The 15276-nt window shown below is 44.0% G+C and overlaps 1 protein-coding gene across 4 annotated transcripts in view; it reads left to right on the top strand.

Annotated features, from left to right (window-relative positions):
- Rfc1 (replication factor C (activator 1) 1) overlaps positions 1–15276 on the top strand; it is a 76766-nt gene that overhangs the window by 59233 nt on the left and 2257 nt on the right. For 2 of the 4 annotated variants that reach the window (NM_001347358.1, XM_006503801.4), the window contains exons 14-24: positions 565–674; positions 1914–2028; positions 3604–3695; positions 3866–4003; positions 4915–5010; positions 5336–5434; positions 6853–7007; positions 7127–7244; positions 10292–10437; positions 13070–13283; positions 14954–15142. In NM_001347358.1, the coding sequence (NP_001334287.1) occupies positions 565–674; positions 1914–2028; positions 3604–3695; positions 3866–4003; positions 4915–5010; positions 5336–5434; positions 6853–7007; positions 7127–7244; positions 10292–10437; positions 13070–13283; positions 14954–15142 (1472 nt within the window). Of the gene's footprint in view, positions 1–561; positions 675–1913; positions 2029–3603; positions 3696–3865; positions 4004–4914; positions 5011–5335; positions 5435–6852; positions 7008–7126; positions 7245–10291; positions 10438–13069; positions 13284–14953; positions 15143–15276 lie in introns of all 4 variants that reach the window. The other 2 variants (NM_011258.2, NM_001347357.1) reach the window with 1 other exon arrangement.

The following is a 15276-nucleotide window of genomic DNA, read 5'->3' as shown; positions in this document are numbered from 1 at the left end:
AGGCTCATGCATGGTTCATTTGCCTGTCATCAAGTATTTATCGAGGCTTGTTGAGTGCCCAAGTGCTCTAGGCCCTGGTGGTGCTTCTGTGAACAAAGCAGGCCCTTCAGGGGCCCCCAGAGAGTGGGGAGATTATGAGCCAGCTGTTAAAATGCATGTGCCAAGTGCTTTTGTAGGGTAAGTACAGGGAGCTAGCTCTGGGGATGCTGGTGTGTAGTCAAGGAAGAGGGTGTGAGCGCTCAGCCCTGGAGCGACCTTGGAGTCCAGGTAGCAGACAGCTGGGCTAAGGGAGATGGGTGTGGTATTGGGCTGGAGGAACAACCAGTGCCAGTGTCTGAAGGCCTGTGAGAGAGAGAATGCCCAGGGCCCTTAAGGAAACTGGAAGAAGCTGAGGTAAGCACTGGCACAGTGACCTACAGCCTCATTACATTGCCATTTGCTTTTGGTCTGCACTCTCCTCTCTGCTTTGCAAAGCTCTCGGGCAGTTCATAAATGGTTCCTTCTGATCTGGAGTGTCTGAAATATGGTGCATGTTAATGCTCTGGAACTTCTCTTCCCTAGCAGCAAAGTTTGGCAAACTTGCCAGCAAAGATGATGGCTCCAGTTTCAAGGCAGCTCTGCTGTCTGGCCCTCCAGGTGTTGGCAAAACCACTACAGCTTCTCTTGTGTGTCAGGTGGGTGCCCTGTCATAGTGCAGTGATCAGCTCGTGTGTGTGTGTGTGTGTGTGTGTGCGTGTGTGTGTGTCTGTGTTAATCTACAGTGTATATTTTTCTAAAGTCAAACTTTAGAATTTTCTTTGGCTTTAGTGGTGTTTGTCACTTCTTTTTTTTTTTTTTTTTAATGCTATTATTCTGGCTGGGTGTGGTAGTGCATGCCTATAATCCCAGCATTGAGGAAGCAGGTGAATCTCGAGGTTAATTCAAGGCCAGCCTAGTCTACATAGTAAGTTCCAGGACACAAGTCTTTTTAAAAAAAATCTAAAGAAAATTAAAGAAAAAAAAAACAAACCCCACCTTAAACCTGTTATTGAATTGGCTATTATAAAAACATCCATTTTCCCTTATAGGTGGAGGATGTGTTACTAGGCGCTCAGGAGATGCCGTGGCTGCAGGTGGTACAGAGCCCTGTGCACCGTGCCCTGCAGCAGTGCCACTTCATATAGTTAGTCTGCCTCCTGTGTCCTGGCACCCTCCTTGCCTCCCCCTCTTACTGTCTAGGGCCACGGTACTGGCTGGTTTTGTGTAAACTTGACATAAGCCAGACCTTAGAAGGAAGGAGCCTCAGGTAAGGAAATACCTCTGTGAAATCCAGCTGTAAGGCGTTTTCTCAATTAGTGATCAGTGGGGGAGGGCCCAGCCCATTGTGGGTTGGGCCATCCCTGGGCTGATGGTCCTGGGTTCTATAAGAAAGGCTTAGCAGGACAGACAGCAGACCCTCTATGGCCTCTGGATCAGCTCCTGAATCCAGGATTCTGCTCTGTATGTGTCCCTGTCCTGACTTCCTTCAGTGATCCACAGTGATATGGAAGTGTAAGCCAAATAAACCCGTTCCTCCCCAACTTGCTTTTCAGTCATGGTGTTTCATCAAAGCAATAGAAACCCTAACTAAGACAGCCATTATTAAGTAAGGGTTATTTGAATACACCCACTATGATACAGGCAGGTGGTCTGATACCCTGGCATGAGCCACCATACATAGCTTACCAGCTGTGGTTTTAAAACCAAACTCCTCTGTGTATGTGTTGTTTTAAGAATCTCTAATGCTGTGGGGAATTAGATTTGTGGCCTTTTGGTATCATACTTAATTTTTTACTCATGTTTAATGTGACTTTTGGAACCTCTGTGTTCCTTAATCAGCTGCTGCCCAGGATCATTTGCACTGTTATAATAATGATTTTTAATATTTTGACTAGGAATTGGGCTACAGTTATGTGGAACTAAATGCAAGTGATACTCGGAGTAAGAACAGTTTGAAAGCAGTTGTTGCTGAATCCTTGAACAACACCAGCATCAAAGGCTTTTATACAAGTATGTGCCCTTTTTGAACTGTGGCTATAGATGTGGTTTAAGAAAAACAAGTCACTTCAGTGTTCTGTAATGAGCACTCCTGTGTGGTAAGTATCCTGAGGCATCAAGATAGGAAAGGCCTTTGGCATAACTCTTCTGGGGCATTAGTTCTGCTCTGTGATCTCAGAGGTTTTTGAGACTGGGATAGAAATGTGTGCATATACAGTTTTCATTTTGTGTGTGATGTTGGACAGTTCCAGGTGAGTCTTGTAAAGGAGAACGGGGAGAGTGAAGTGCACCGTTCACTGAGGCCGAAAGCCTGTGTGTGTGTGTGTGTGGGGGGGGGGGGGAGCTGATTGTGTACTCTGCAGTAAAAGGATGACTTGATTCAGAGAGCCTTGAAGAATGAAAGGGCCCATTTATAGCAAGAAGGTGTGATCACTGTGGAAGGTTGTGTTGTAACTAGTGGTCCCAAAAGGCTGAGTTCATGGGGAAATGAAGATGTATCAGGTAAGGATCCACATGCCTGTGGAGAGTGCCATAGAACTGCGGTACTTTTATGTTAGAAGTTAGTTTTTGAAAGAAATTGCTCAGAAGAGTCCTCCCCCCTTCTTTCTTTCTCTCCTCCTTCCCTCCTTCTCTTTCTTCCCTCTCCCTCCCTCCCTCTCCCATCCCCCCACTTTTTCTGTCTCTTGGTATATGTATGTGGGTGTGTGTGGATGTGAGACGTGTGCACCTCACCACACCCAAGATTTTTTATGTGTGTTCTAGGGTTTGAACCCAGGTTCTTATGTTTGCAAGGCAGATACTGTACTAATGGGCAGTCTTTCCATATAGCTTGCTGTACATGGCTCTTGGAAGTATTAATTAATACAACTCACTAGCAGTCTGGCATTTTTCCTCAAGTCTAAATCATACATAATTTCTAATCTATGTCAATTCTTGGAATTTAACTGTCATTATATTTTAATATGTGTAGAATGATACATGCACACACAGACACACATACACACGCACACATAGACATACACACACATACACATGCACACACAGACAAGTATACACACACACAGACATACATGCTCACACACTTAAACACACACCACATGCTCTCATCATACAGCCAAATGTACTCTCACATGTAGACACATGCACACATATGAGGATATTTACATATTAGTATGATATAAAAGCTTGAGCATCTTAATATCTTATCAATAAACTACATTACTATGCATTTTAAAGGAGAATATTAAATTACATTAAAAAGAAGTGTTTTGGGGATGGACATTACCTCTTCTGGTGTGCAGACAAAATACCCACTACATATAATAAATCTTAAAAAGAAGAGAAGTGTTACTGATGGATGGGTGGATGGATGGATGGAAACAGATCAATAACCAAGATGTATTAAGTGAAAGCCCACAAGGTACATATTTTTATGCACACAGGTTTTAAGTATGTATTGGCTATCTCTACATGGACTTTAGTGAACTGCTGGGAAGAGAGTTTGCTTTCATGGCTTCACTCTTGGAGCTGTTGGAGTTTAAATGTGTGTTGACTCTTACTGTGTTCTGTGTTCTTTCCCCTGGTCAGGTGGAGCGGCTCCTTCCGTGAGTGCGAGGCACGCCCTCATCATGGATGAGGTCGATGGCATGGCAGGCAATGAAGACAGGGGTGGAATTCAGGTAACACAAGCACTGTGGCTTCTGTTTTACTGTGGGCTTTAATTAAGAAAATAACCGTTATGTGCATGGATAATTGTAGCAGTTGAGAGCTTTTAAAAAATACTAAAATATATTGAATATCTGTTATTTTATAAAAATAATTATCCTCATATTCTAAATTTGTCTTTTAGGAGCTAATAGGCCTGATAAAGCATACTAAAATTCCCATCATTTGTATGTGCAATGATAGAAACCACCCCAAAATTCGCTCATTGGTTCATTATTGTTTTGATCTTCGTTTCCAAAGACCTCGAGTTGAACAGATTAAGGTATGATGATTATAATTACAAAGAATTTAAAAAAATTTTGGGAGTATGTGTGTTCACAGGCATACACGTGCACGCTCATGCAATGCAGTAGGGTGTACATGTGGAGGTAACAGGGCATTTCTGGGTGTCAGTTCACTTATGGGGGTTCTAGGATCAGTCGCAGGCACCAGGCATGATGGGAAATGCCTGTACCCATCTTGCTGTCTCAGGGTTCCTGTCACTATGATGAAATACTGACAAGACAACTTGAAGGGCAAAGGTTATTTGCCAGGAAGTCAGGAGTTGAGAGAGGCAGGAGCTGATTCATGGTAGATGCTGCTGAATGGCTTGCCCAGCCTGCTTTCTTATAGAACTCAGGCCACCAGCCCAGGGCTGGCCCCACCTATCATAGACTGTACCCTTTCCCATTAGTCACTAATTAAGAAAATGCCCTTCCGGCTTGCCTACAGCCTGATCTTAGGGAGGTTTTTGTCAGTCAGTTTTTCCTCTTCTCAGATAGTTTCTGTGAGGTTGATGTAAAACTAGCCTGCACACTAGCCCAGAATATTTTTAAAATGACATTATTATATTTATATAAAGGTTGATTTTTAACTTTAGGCAGTGTCAGTGCGGTAACCAGTGAGTTTTACCTAAGATATGATGATTGATAACTGAAAACTCAAGGGTCAATTTTTTTTTTCAAAACAGGGCTTCTGTGTAGCCCTGGCTGTCCTGTAGCTCTCTCTGTAGACCAGGCTGGCCTGGAACTCAATAGAGATCTGTCTGCCTCTGCCTCCTGAATGCTAGGATTAAAGGCTTAAGCAACCCAACTCAAGGGTCAGTTTTAAAAGAATCTCATAAATATCCATAGAATTGCAGATGCTATGTGTTAAAAAAATGTCAATGACAATTTTCTTGTTTGTTAATTTCAGAGTGCAATGCTGTCTATTGCATTTAAAGAGGGTTTAAAAATCCCCCCTCCAGCTATGAATGAAATAATTTTGGGAGCTAATCAAGATGTCAGACAGGTGAGTTAGATATTTATTTTGGGGAAGTTGTTACTTTTCTAAATTTAATTTTATTATTTTATGTGTGTGGATATTTTGCCTGTATTTATGTGACTTACCACTTGTGTGTCTAGATTGGCAGAGGCCAAAAGAGGGCATCAGACTCCCTGGAACTGGAGTTACAGATGGCTGCGAGCTGCTTTGTGGGTGTTGGGAGAGCAGCTGAGCCAGCTTCTAGCTCTTGGCAGTTGTCAGTACTTTAGCTGCCCACTCTCGAAACTTGCACAGGATAGGAAAAGAGCAGCCATTTCTCATCCTGGCATTGTCGTCTTTGTGTTTTTTCTAGGTTTTACACAATCTCAGTATGTGGTGTGCACAAAGTAAGGCCCTGACCTATGACCAAGCCAAGGCTGATTCTCAGAGGGCTAAGAAGGATATCAGACTGGTAAAATGAGTTTCCATTTTTTAGTTATGTTATGAAGTTGGTGTTTCTTGTCCTGCTTATATTAGCTTTGTAGACATAATTATCTCTTGGTGTACTTCTAGAGCTCACAGACTTGTCAGACCTGTAGACAGTGAGCTTTTTTTCTAGCATGGCCATCTTTATAGACTGATGAAAAGGGATATTTTAAATGAGCCCCATGCTTCCTCACTGAGAGCGATTTTTCCATTGGACCTTCTGCATGCATTTGTGGCCTCCGTGGTTGTACTATTGGGAATTCTATGTTTCAAGTGCGTTAGTTTAACTTCCAAAGCTAGAGGTCTCTATCTCTTGTCTCTGCTCTGCTTTACTATCCAAAATTATAGATAGTTAGCTTTTTTAAAAAAAGAAATGATATACTTTAGATTTTGAAGTAGTTTTAAGTTTGCAGCAAAATGTAGTAGAAGGCACAGAGGTTTCCCATGCAAGCCACTCCAGCGTACACTTCATTTAGCATCCTGCACCAGAGTCTCAGTCAGTAACTTCACTAGGGCTCATTCTTGACATTGCACACTCTGTGTTTTCTCACAGGCGGGCAGTGGTGTGTTCTACCACTGCAGAACTACAGTAGTTTCCCTGGGCTCAGACTCGGCATCCTTAATTCCTTCCTCTTTTTTTAAAAAAAGGTTTATTTATTTTTATGTATATGAGTACACTGCAGCTGTCTTTAGACACACCAGAAGAGGGCATCAGATCCCATTACAGATGGTTGTGAGCCACCATGTGGTTGCTGGGAATTGAACTCAGGACCTCTGGAAGAGCAGCAGTCAGTGCTCTTAACTGCTGAGTCATCTCTCCAGTCCCCCTCCTTCTATAACCACCAGTCTTCCATCTCCATGGTTTTGCCTGAGTGCCATGTAGTGGGAATCATACAGTGTGCAGCCTTTGGAGATTGACTTCTTTCCCACAGTAGAGTGTGTACATTCAAGGCTCCGTCATGTCCTTTAATGAACTGTTCTTTTTGTTTGTATGGTCTTTTGAGATTGCATTGCTGGTAACTCACTTGAGCTGGCCTGAAGCTCAGTATGTAGCTGAGGCAGGCTTTGAACCTCATCTCTAAGTGCTAGGATTACTGGTGTGTCCCAACATTCATGGCTGATATTTTTATTAAAATTGTTGAGTCCAAGGCCTGAGATATATCAGTTTATTTATCATTCGGTTACTGGAAGAAGTATCTTAGTACTTCTAGATTCCACAGTTGGGATGAAAGTGCTAGAACACTATGTGTAGGATTTTGTGTAAACATAATTTTAGGTCATTTGGAACCCCTAAAGTATCATATAATTCTCCTCAGCAGGCAGTGAAGGTGCCTATTGCTCCAGCGTCATCTTCACCAGTATTAGGTTTTGGTCATTCAGTCATTTTCTGCCCCTTGTTGGCAGGGCCCATTTGATGTCACTCGGAAAGTGTTTGCAGCTGGAGAGGAGACTGCACACATGTCACTGATGGACAAGTCAGATCTCTTCTTCCATGACTATTCCATAGCACCCCTCTTTGTCCAGGAGAACTACCTGCATGTAAAGCCTGTGGCTGCAGGGTGAGCACTGAGGGCAGCAAGGGGCAGGATCGGGGTTCTCTACACCACAGAGACCAGAGCCTTGTGCAAGCGTGGCTGGGAGTGGATAGTAGTGTAACTAGACTGGCTCTTCTCTGCAGAGGTGACATGAAAAAGCACTTGATGCTTTTAAGCCGGGCAGCAGATAGCATATGTGACGGTGACTTAGTGGACAATCAGATCCGGAGTAAGCAAAACTGGAGTCTTCTGCCCACCCAGGTAAGTGTAGTTGGGTTTGTTGTTATTGTCTGTCTGTCTGTCTGTCTCTCTCTCTCTCTCACACACACACACACACACACACACACACACACACGCACGCACAACGTATATTATTTATATATTATAATATAAATATTTTGCTTATATTATTTATATTATATATAGTAAATATATATAAAGTCTGTGCTTTAAAAATACATAGAGAAAATATCTGTACTTCAAGAATGAGGCATCGTTTTCTCATTTTCAAACAAACGTGTGGATGTAATTGAGAAGGCCGAGTGTGGTTACACCAACCTGTGATCCAGCAAAGGCTGACACAGGAGGACTGCCATAAGTCTGAGACTGCTCTGGGTTACAGAGTGAGTACCAGGCTAACCAGGCTCCATATCAAGACTCTGTCTCAAAAACAAACAAACAAAACAAAAACAAAAACAAAACAAACAAACAAAAACCAGGGGGCATCCTTCTTGGAGATCTTTGTTACATGGACAAATAATAGCCCCAACATTCAGAGCTGTGAGTGGAGATGAGTGGTAGAGAGCTGTCGCAAGGGTACACGGCTTTGGGTGCATGCACACGTAAACACACCACAAAATTTAAGTAAGGATACTTTTCACTTTTAATCCTGGCAGAGGCCAGAGGCAGAGGGTCTCTGAGTTTGAAGCCAGCCAGATCTACAGAGCAAGTTCCAGGATAGCCATGGCTACACAGGGAAACCCTGTCTGAAGACCCTTCCTCTCTCAAAGAAGAAGAAAAAAAAAGAAGAAAAAAGTTTCCCAAAACATTAGTATTAGTAGGAAAATACTGCAGAAAGCTCCCATATTTGGTTACAGAAGGATGCTTAATTATAGTCAGTCCTCTGGATGAAGTATTTCTACCTTCTACAATTTATAGAGATTATCTAAAGAAAACTTGTAAGAAAATACTAGTAAAGCAGGATACAACACTTATGGAAAGTATAATAAAAACTTTCAAAAAAGACAAAATACTGGCTAGAAAGGGCATCCAACGTTACACCCCTCCGTTTTTTCTCCGACCATCCTTGAATGATAGATTATTCTGTTTCCTTCCTTCCTTCCTTCCTTCCTTCCTTCCTTCCTTCCTTCCTTCCTTCCTTCCTTCCTTCCTTCCTTTCTTTCTTTCTTTCTTTCTTTCTTTCTTTCTTTCTGATTTATTGTTATATGTTAGTACACTGTAGCTATCTTCAGACACACCAGAAGAGGGCGTCAGATCTTATTACAGATGGTTGTAAGCCACCATGTGGTTGCTGGGATTTGAACTCAGAATCTTCAGAAGAGCAGTCAGTGCTCTTAACTGCTGGGTCATTTCACCAGCCCGATTATTCTGTTTTCAACTAGGCAGTCCATATTAATCTCCCTGTGTAGTCAGTTTCTTATGCTAAATGGTTCTGTGCTGTGAGACTGGCAACTGAGAAATGGCAGGTATTCTGAGGTCAGTTGGTCAAGGTCAGGATGACCTCTGAGATAGTTGGAGACCTGGGTTGATTGGAGTCTCTTCCTATGTTCATTACCTCTCCCTCCACTTCTGTGCACTGGAGTGTGTGTGTGCGTTCACATGTATGAGGAGGCCTTATTCATCGGGTGCTGTCCACCTTGGTTTCTGTTTGGTTTGGTTTTGTTGGTTTTTCTCTGAGCAGGGTCTTACTATGTAGCCTTGGCTGCCCTAGAACTCTGAACTCTCTCTGTAGACCAGCCTGTCACCTGAGATCTGCCTGCCTCTGCCTTCTAAGTCCCGGGATTAAAGGTGTATACTGCCATGCCTAGCTTTTTTCTTTTTTGAGAGAAGAGGGGAGGGAGAGGGAGAGGGAGAGGGAGAGAGCGAGGGAGAGAGAGAGAGAGAGAGAGAGAGAGAGAGAGAGAGAGAGAGAGAGAGAGAGAGAGAGAGCGAGAGAGAGCGAGAGAGAGCGCATGCACACGTGTGCTCATGTGTGTGCGTGCATGTGGGTGGATACATGTGGAAGCCAGAAGAGGGTGTTGACTTCCCTGGAGCTGGAGTTACAACAGGTGGTTGTAGCCACACAGCTACTTGTACTGGAAACTGAATTTGTGTCTTCTGGAAGAACAGTAAGCACTCTTAACTGTTGAGCTGTCTCTCCAGGCCCCACCTCTCCCTCCATATGTTTACTTATTAAAGTACATGTACATCTATGTGTTGTGTGTGCATGTGCATATGAGTGCAGGTACCCATGGAGGCAGATGTATTTGATCTTCTTGAAACTTTGAACTGCCCAGTGTGAATGCTCAGAACTAAATTAGGCTCCTCTGGAAGAGCAGTACATGTTCTTAGTGGCTGAGCCATCTCTTCAGCCCCACGATAATAGAGACAGTGTCTTGATGGCCTGGAACTTGATTAGGCTAGGGTGACCTGTCATTGAGTCCCAAAGATTCTCTTGTTTCCTCCCAGTGTTGGGGTTACTAGTGAGAGTATAAATAAATGCCTTTTTTTCCCCGTGGCTGTTGGGGATCAGGTCTTCATGCTTGGCAAACGCTTTACCTAAACTTTCTTCCCAGTCGTTATTTTGTTTTCTATAGGAGAAATTTCTTATACCTGTAATTTGGACAGGGAGCTAGCACACTGTACTCAGACAGTGGGCTGTTTCTTCCTGTATAGACTGCTTTTCCTTTTTCAGTTGCTATAACACACTGCCCACAAACTGGGTGAAATTTAAAGGAAAGTTTATTGAGCTCACAGTTTTGGGAGATGAAGAGCCTGTGTCTGGTAGCTTGCTTACGGAGTGCTGCGGTGGCACAAGGCATCACATGGCAGGAGGGGCGCGCGCGAGCACTGTATATATGCTTGATCTCTCTTCCTCTTACAAGGCATCCAACTTTTACTCAGGAGAGCTCCCTTGTAGTGACATTCTCTACTACAGATCACTCTGCATTAACCTCACCTTCAAATGCTACAGTTGGATTGTTTCACTCTTTATACCTCGCAGTGAGGATGCAGAGCTTCCAAAGAAATCGCCTTATACCAGATTTCAATTCTGACTCTGTTTGATTGCTTTTTTTCTTTCCTCCCAGGCCATCTATGCCAGTGTTCTTCCTGGAGAGTTGATGCGGGGCTACATGACTCAGTTTCCGAGCTTCCCGAGCTGGCTGGGGAAGCACTCGTCTACGGGCAAACATGATCGGATTGTTCAGGACCTATCCTTGCACATGAGTCTTAGGTAAGCAGAAGCAGTGCACCCTCTGCCATTTTGTTAGTAGGTGCATTAGCCTTTATAGCATAGGATAGCATGTGCTTAAAGGAAGGTGGGTGTTCTAGTTTTGGCTTTGTTGCTCATCATCTGAAGGATCTCTCCTAAGTTCCTGCTGTTTGGCCTGAGTTCGTCCTCTGTTATCAGCATGAAGGTTTAGAAGCAGCCAGGCGGCATTTGTCTTGTGATGGGAGACTGATACATTTTAAGTGTGTGTACATCTGAGGTCTGCTGGTGTTTGTTGTTTTTAGTGGAATATCTTCCCTGCTTCAGAATAGTTACTATGAAAAACTGAAGTGTTCATAAAGAAATGAGTTAGTTTTTACCTGTTTTACTAGAAAAGCTGGCCTGGTCATCTGAGATAGGGAACACGGTTGGCATGTAACAGGAGACCGCCACTTGGATAACGAAAGTGAATACACTTGAAAGTGATTAGAAATTCAGAAGTATTTGAGTTTATCACAGTTTGTTAAAGTTTATAAATTTTTAAAATGTGAAGGCTTATAACCAAGAAGGCTGTAAGAATCTTATTTCCACTTCTGGATCCCAGAATGTTACCTATTGGTCCAGACCCACCCAGGTCCCTGGGTAATGCTGAGGCCATTCCTGTCCTGTGAAATTCTAGTTCCTACTAAAGTCCCTCTTCTTAGATCTTGGCAACAGTTTTTTATTCCACTCATAGTGTCTGTTGCTGCTCTACACAGAATGGCCACACATTTATTGTCTCCCTGAGGGGTTACCTAGGTGGGCCCAGTGGAGTCACCAGGTCTTTGTAAAGTAGAAGCTGCCATGTATGTCAGGGTCATAGAGATTTGAAGGGGCTGCTTTGTAGCATGGGGGATGGAGGAGCCACTAGGTTGTGTTGAGCTTGCTAGGTGTCACTTCGACATACAGCTTGTGGTTCCCCAAGCTTAAAGTACCTGGACATTAAGTTACCAGGTTTGAAGCCAGAAGCAATTATAAAAGATAGTATGTTACCATTAGAAATATTATTTTTGCTCAGTTATTTTTACAGGAGTGACAATATTAGGGAGGAAAAAATCATTTATTTTTTTGTTTTTTTTTGTATTAAAGAGTGATTTAAATTTTTTGGTTTTTTTTTTTTTTTTTTTTTTCTTCCTCTGTATAGCCCTGGCTGGATTGGAACTTGCTATATAGACTAGGTTGGCCTTGAACTCAGAGATCTGCCTCCTACTGCCTCTGGAGTAATGTGATTAAAGGGATATCCCACCACAAAGTTATTTCTTGATAACATTCTACTAGCTCTCAGCAGCCCAGAGCCTGCTTCCCTGCTTCTAGGTGGCACCGACCATTTCCCAGCTCAGCAGGCGCGTTCCTTGACGTTTTCTTGGAGTTAGAGGGAAAGCCTTTCTCTAGATGGGAAGAGTCAGAGCATAGACATGAGGAAGTACAAGGGAGGCGTTTTTTGTACAGTTGTGTCTTTTACAATCAGAAACCGAAAGATATTAAACACTCACTCACACAGGAATGGCATATGTCAAAGAAAATCTCACTGCTGTTTCCCGATGCCTTTACTATTTTGGACTGGGAAGGATGTATTTGGCTATGGTAAGGGTGAGCACAGGGATGTAATTGTTGGGATGTTGGAGTAAGATGGAAGTTAGTGAAGTGTTTGCTTTCTAGTCACAGAGCAAAGAAGTAGAAAACTGCCTTTGAGCACAGTGGGGAGGAGTGCTAGGTGTCCCACTGAACGCTGCTAGGTTTGCATAAGCAGTTTAGGGTGGGCACAGAAGTGCATGCCTAGTTTACAGGGTCTCTCTCTCTCTCCTCTCTCTCCCCTCCCTCTCTACTCTCTCTCTCTCTCTCCCCTCCCTCTCTCTGCCCCCTCTTTCTCTCTCTCTCTCTCTCTCTCTCTCTCTCTCTCTCTCTCTCTCTCTCTCTCTTTCTCTTTCTCTCCCCTCCCTCTCTCTGCCCCCTTTCTCTCTCTCTCTCTCTCTCTCTCTGGGTCTCTCTCTCTCTCTCACACACACACACACAAACACACACCACACACACACACCACACACACACACACACACACACACACACACACACTTTCACTCTGTAACCTTGTGTAGCCTGGAGCTCTTTATGTAGACCAAACTGGCCTTGGACTGACAGCTCTTCCTGTCACTTCTTTCGAGTGCTGGTTTTAAAGCATGCACCATCATACTTGGCTGAAATTTTTTTTTATATTTCAGTCCATTGATTGAGTGGTGCGAATGTGTCTATTTCAGTGACTCATTTTGAAGTCAGTATTCTGCTTGTGTTTCTCACTGTGTGTGTTCACGTGCGTGCTACAGAGTGCTTGTGAAGGTCCATTTGTGGGATAGGCATGCAACTCAGGTCACGAGGCTTGCAGGACAAGTACCTTACCCCTGAGCCATTTGGCTGCCCTAAGAGCTGTTCTCCTAGGATAAAATACTATTCATTAAAAGGACCTGTGAAATAACTTACATGGTATAAAATGACTACATGCTTAAAAGATAAAAACTTGAGCTGTGCCTGATTCACTGGTGTTGATGATCTAATGTGGGGAATTGGGAGATAGGGTGCCATTCACATGATTTAAAAAATAAAGATTTGTGTCCTTCTGTTTCAGAACTTACTCCAGCAAAAGGACAGTGAACATGGATTACCTGTCACACATCAGAGACGCACTTGTACGACCCTTGACCTCACAAGGGGTAGAAGGGGCTCAGCATGTCATCAAACTTATGGACACATACTATCTGATGAAAGAAGATTTTGAGAACATCATGGAAGTTAGCAGCTGGGGGGGCAAGCCCAGTGCCTTTTCCAAGCTGGATCCCAAGGTAAGATGCACTGCCCACTGTCCACGGTCCTTGGAAATGGCCATGCTGTGCTAGCAGCGCTCGAGGGATGTGCTGGGGACTGTAGACAGTTTGTTCCTCCCCCCGAGTGTTTGCTACTGTCCTGGACAGTGGCCAGAGAAGGCTGAGACCCCACACTGCCTTTGTGGTTTTATCTTGGCCTCAAATTGAGTGCAAAGGCGAGAGGATAAGTGTGGGCAGTGGGGCGAGCCTGAGTGTGAGCGCGAGGCAGGGCTAGAGGGCTAAAAGGAAGAATGTGTTCACAGCCTGAGGGTGTTTATAAGTTTTTCTCTTACCAGGCTGGCCTTGCGCGCCTAATTCTCCTGCTTGTAGGACTGTAACTGTGTGCCACATTTCCTGTCTTAGTCTACCTGCTGACCTAGTGTGTGTTCCTGGTGCTCGTCCATGGAGGTCTGTCTGTGGTGAGCATGAGCACCCAGTGATGTGACATGACATGTGCTGGAGCCTCACTCCTCACACATGGATGCACTCGGAGAGGACACTCTGTGTGTGTCACGTGTCCTCTGGCTTACTGGCTTCCGTTTACTGTTACAGTAGACATTCCTTGTTGGGATGAAGCTTGAAGCTGAGGTTATTAAAGTTACTTAGTACTCCGAAGCAACCACTTTTATCATAGCAAAGATGAACAGACTGCTGTTCTTTCCCAGAGCTAGAGACAGGTCCTCGTACCTTCTGCAAACCAGACATGCACTCTACTGCTGAGCCTCTCTCCAGCTCACAAGTCACCCAGGCTGACCTTCACCATGCTGTCCTTAGCCCAGGCAACCCCAGAGCCTGCACTCTTCTGCCTTAGCCTCCTCAGGTGGCTGGCATTACAGGCATGTGCTACTGGTGTGCCAGCTGCCATGGTTTCAGTCAAGCCTAGCTTGATTCTTAGAGTGAGCTCTTTTTGACTTATTTTTTGATTCATAGACCAACCACTAATTCGTTTTTGGTTTTGCTCTTTTTGAGACAGGGTTTCTCTTGTGTAGTCCGGCTGTCTTGAAACTTGTTCTGTAAACCTGGCTAGCCTTGAACTCAGAGATCCATCTGCCTTGGCCTTCTGAGTGCTGAGGTGTGCCAACCACTTTGCTGAGCCATTGATTCTTTTTTTTTCCCCCACATTTTTTTATTAGATATTTTCTTCATTTACATTTCAAATGCTATCCCGAAAGTTCCCTATACCCTCCCCTTACCCTGCTCCCCTACCCACTCACTCCCACTTCTTGGCCCTGGTGTTTCCCTGTATTGGGGAATTTAAAGGTTGCTAGACCAAAGGGCCTCTCTTCCCAATGATGGCCAACTAGGCCATCTTCTGCTACACATGCAGCTAGAGACACAAGCTCCGGGGGTACTGATTAGTTTGAACCATTGATTCTTCATCTTTTTTTCCTTGAGCTGTGGGCTCAAAATTCTCAAATAAAATAAAAACAAATGGAGATGTAGCTGAGTGATGGTGTGGTTTAGTGTACACGATCTCGGAACACACACACACAGACCGTCTCTAGAGAAGAATGAAGGTACTTGTATCTCTGTTAGGTGTGTACCTAGTTTGCAAATAATTTCAAGGGCTTTCCCAGGCTTCTCAAAACTTGGACTTAACTGATGCTCAGGATTGTGCAGCACTCACAACCTCTCTTCTCTTTCTTTAGGTGAAAGCGGCCTTCACAAGAGCCTACAATAAGGAGGCCCACCTGACCCCATACTCACTTCAGGTAGTAAAGACATCGAGGCTCAGCACGGGTCCAGCACTGGATTCTGAGTACAGTGAGGAGTTCCAGGAAGATGACACTCAGTCTGAGAAAGAGCAGGATGCAGTGGAGACTGACGCCATGATCAAGGTAGTGCACTCAGCTGTGGGCAGGGTACCTCTTCTTCTGTGTAAAGTGCCGTGTGAAAATAAGGCCTGTTCTGCAGGTAGCATGGAGAGCTGGAAATACAATTATGTCTTGCTCATTTTAATTGAAGGTGATGG

This window comes from Mus musculus, chromosome 5 (genome assembly GCF_000001635.26).
Source record: "Mus musculus strain C57BL/6J chromosome 5, GRCm38.p6 C57BL/6J".
Classification (NCBI taxonomy): domain Eukaryota; kingdom Metazoa; phylum Chordata; class Mammalia; order Rodentia; family Muridae; genus Mus; species Mus musculus.
This window is presented reverse-complemented; position numbering and strand designations above follow the sequence as displayed.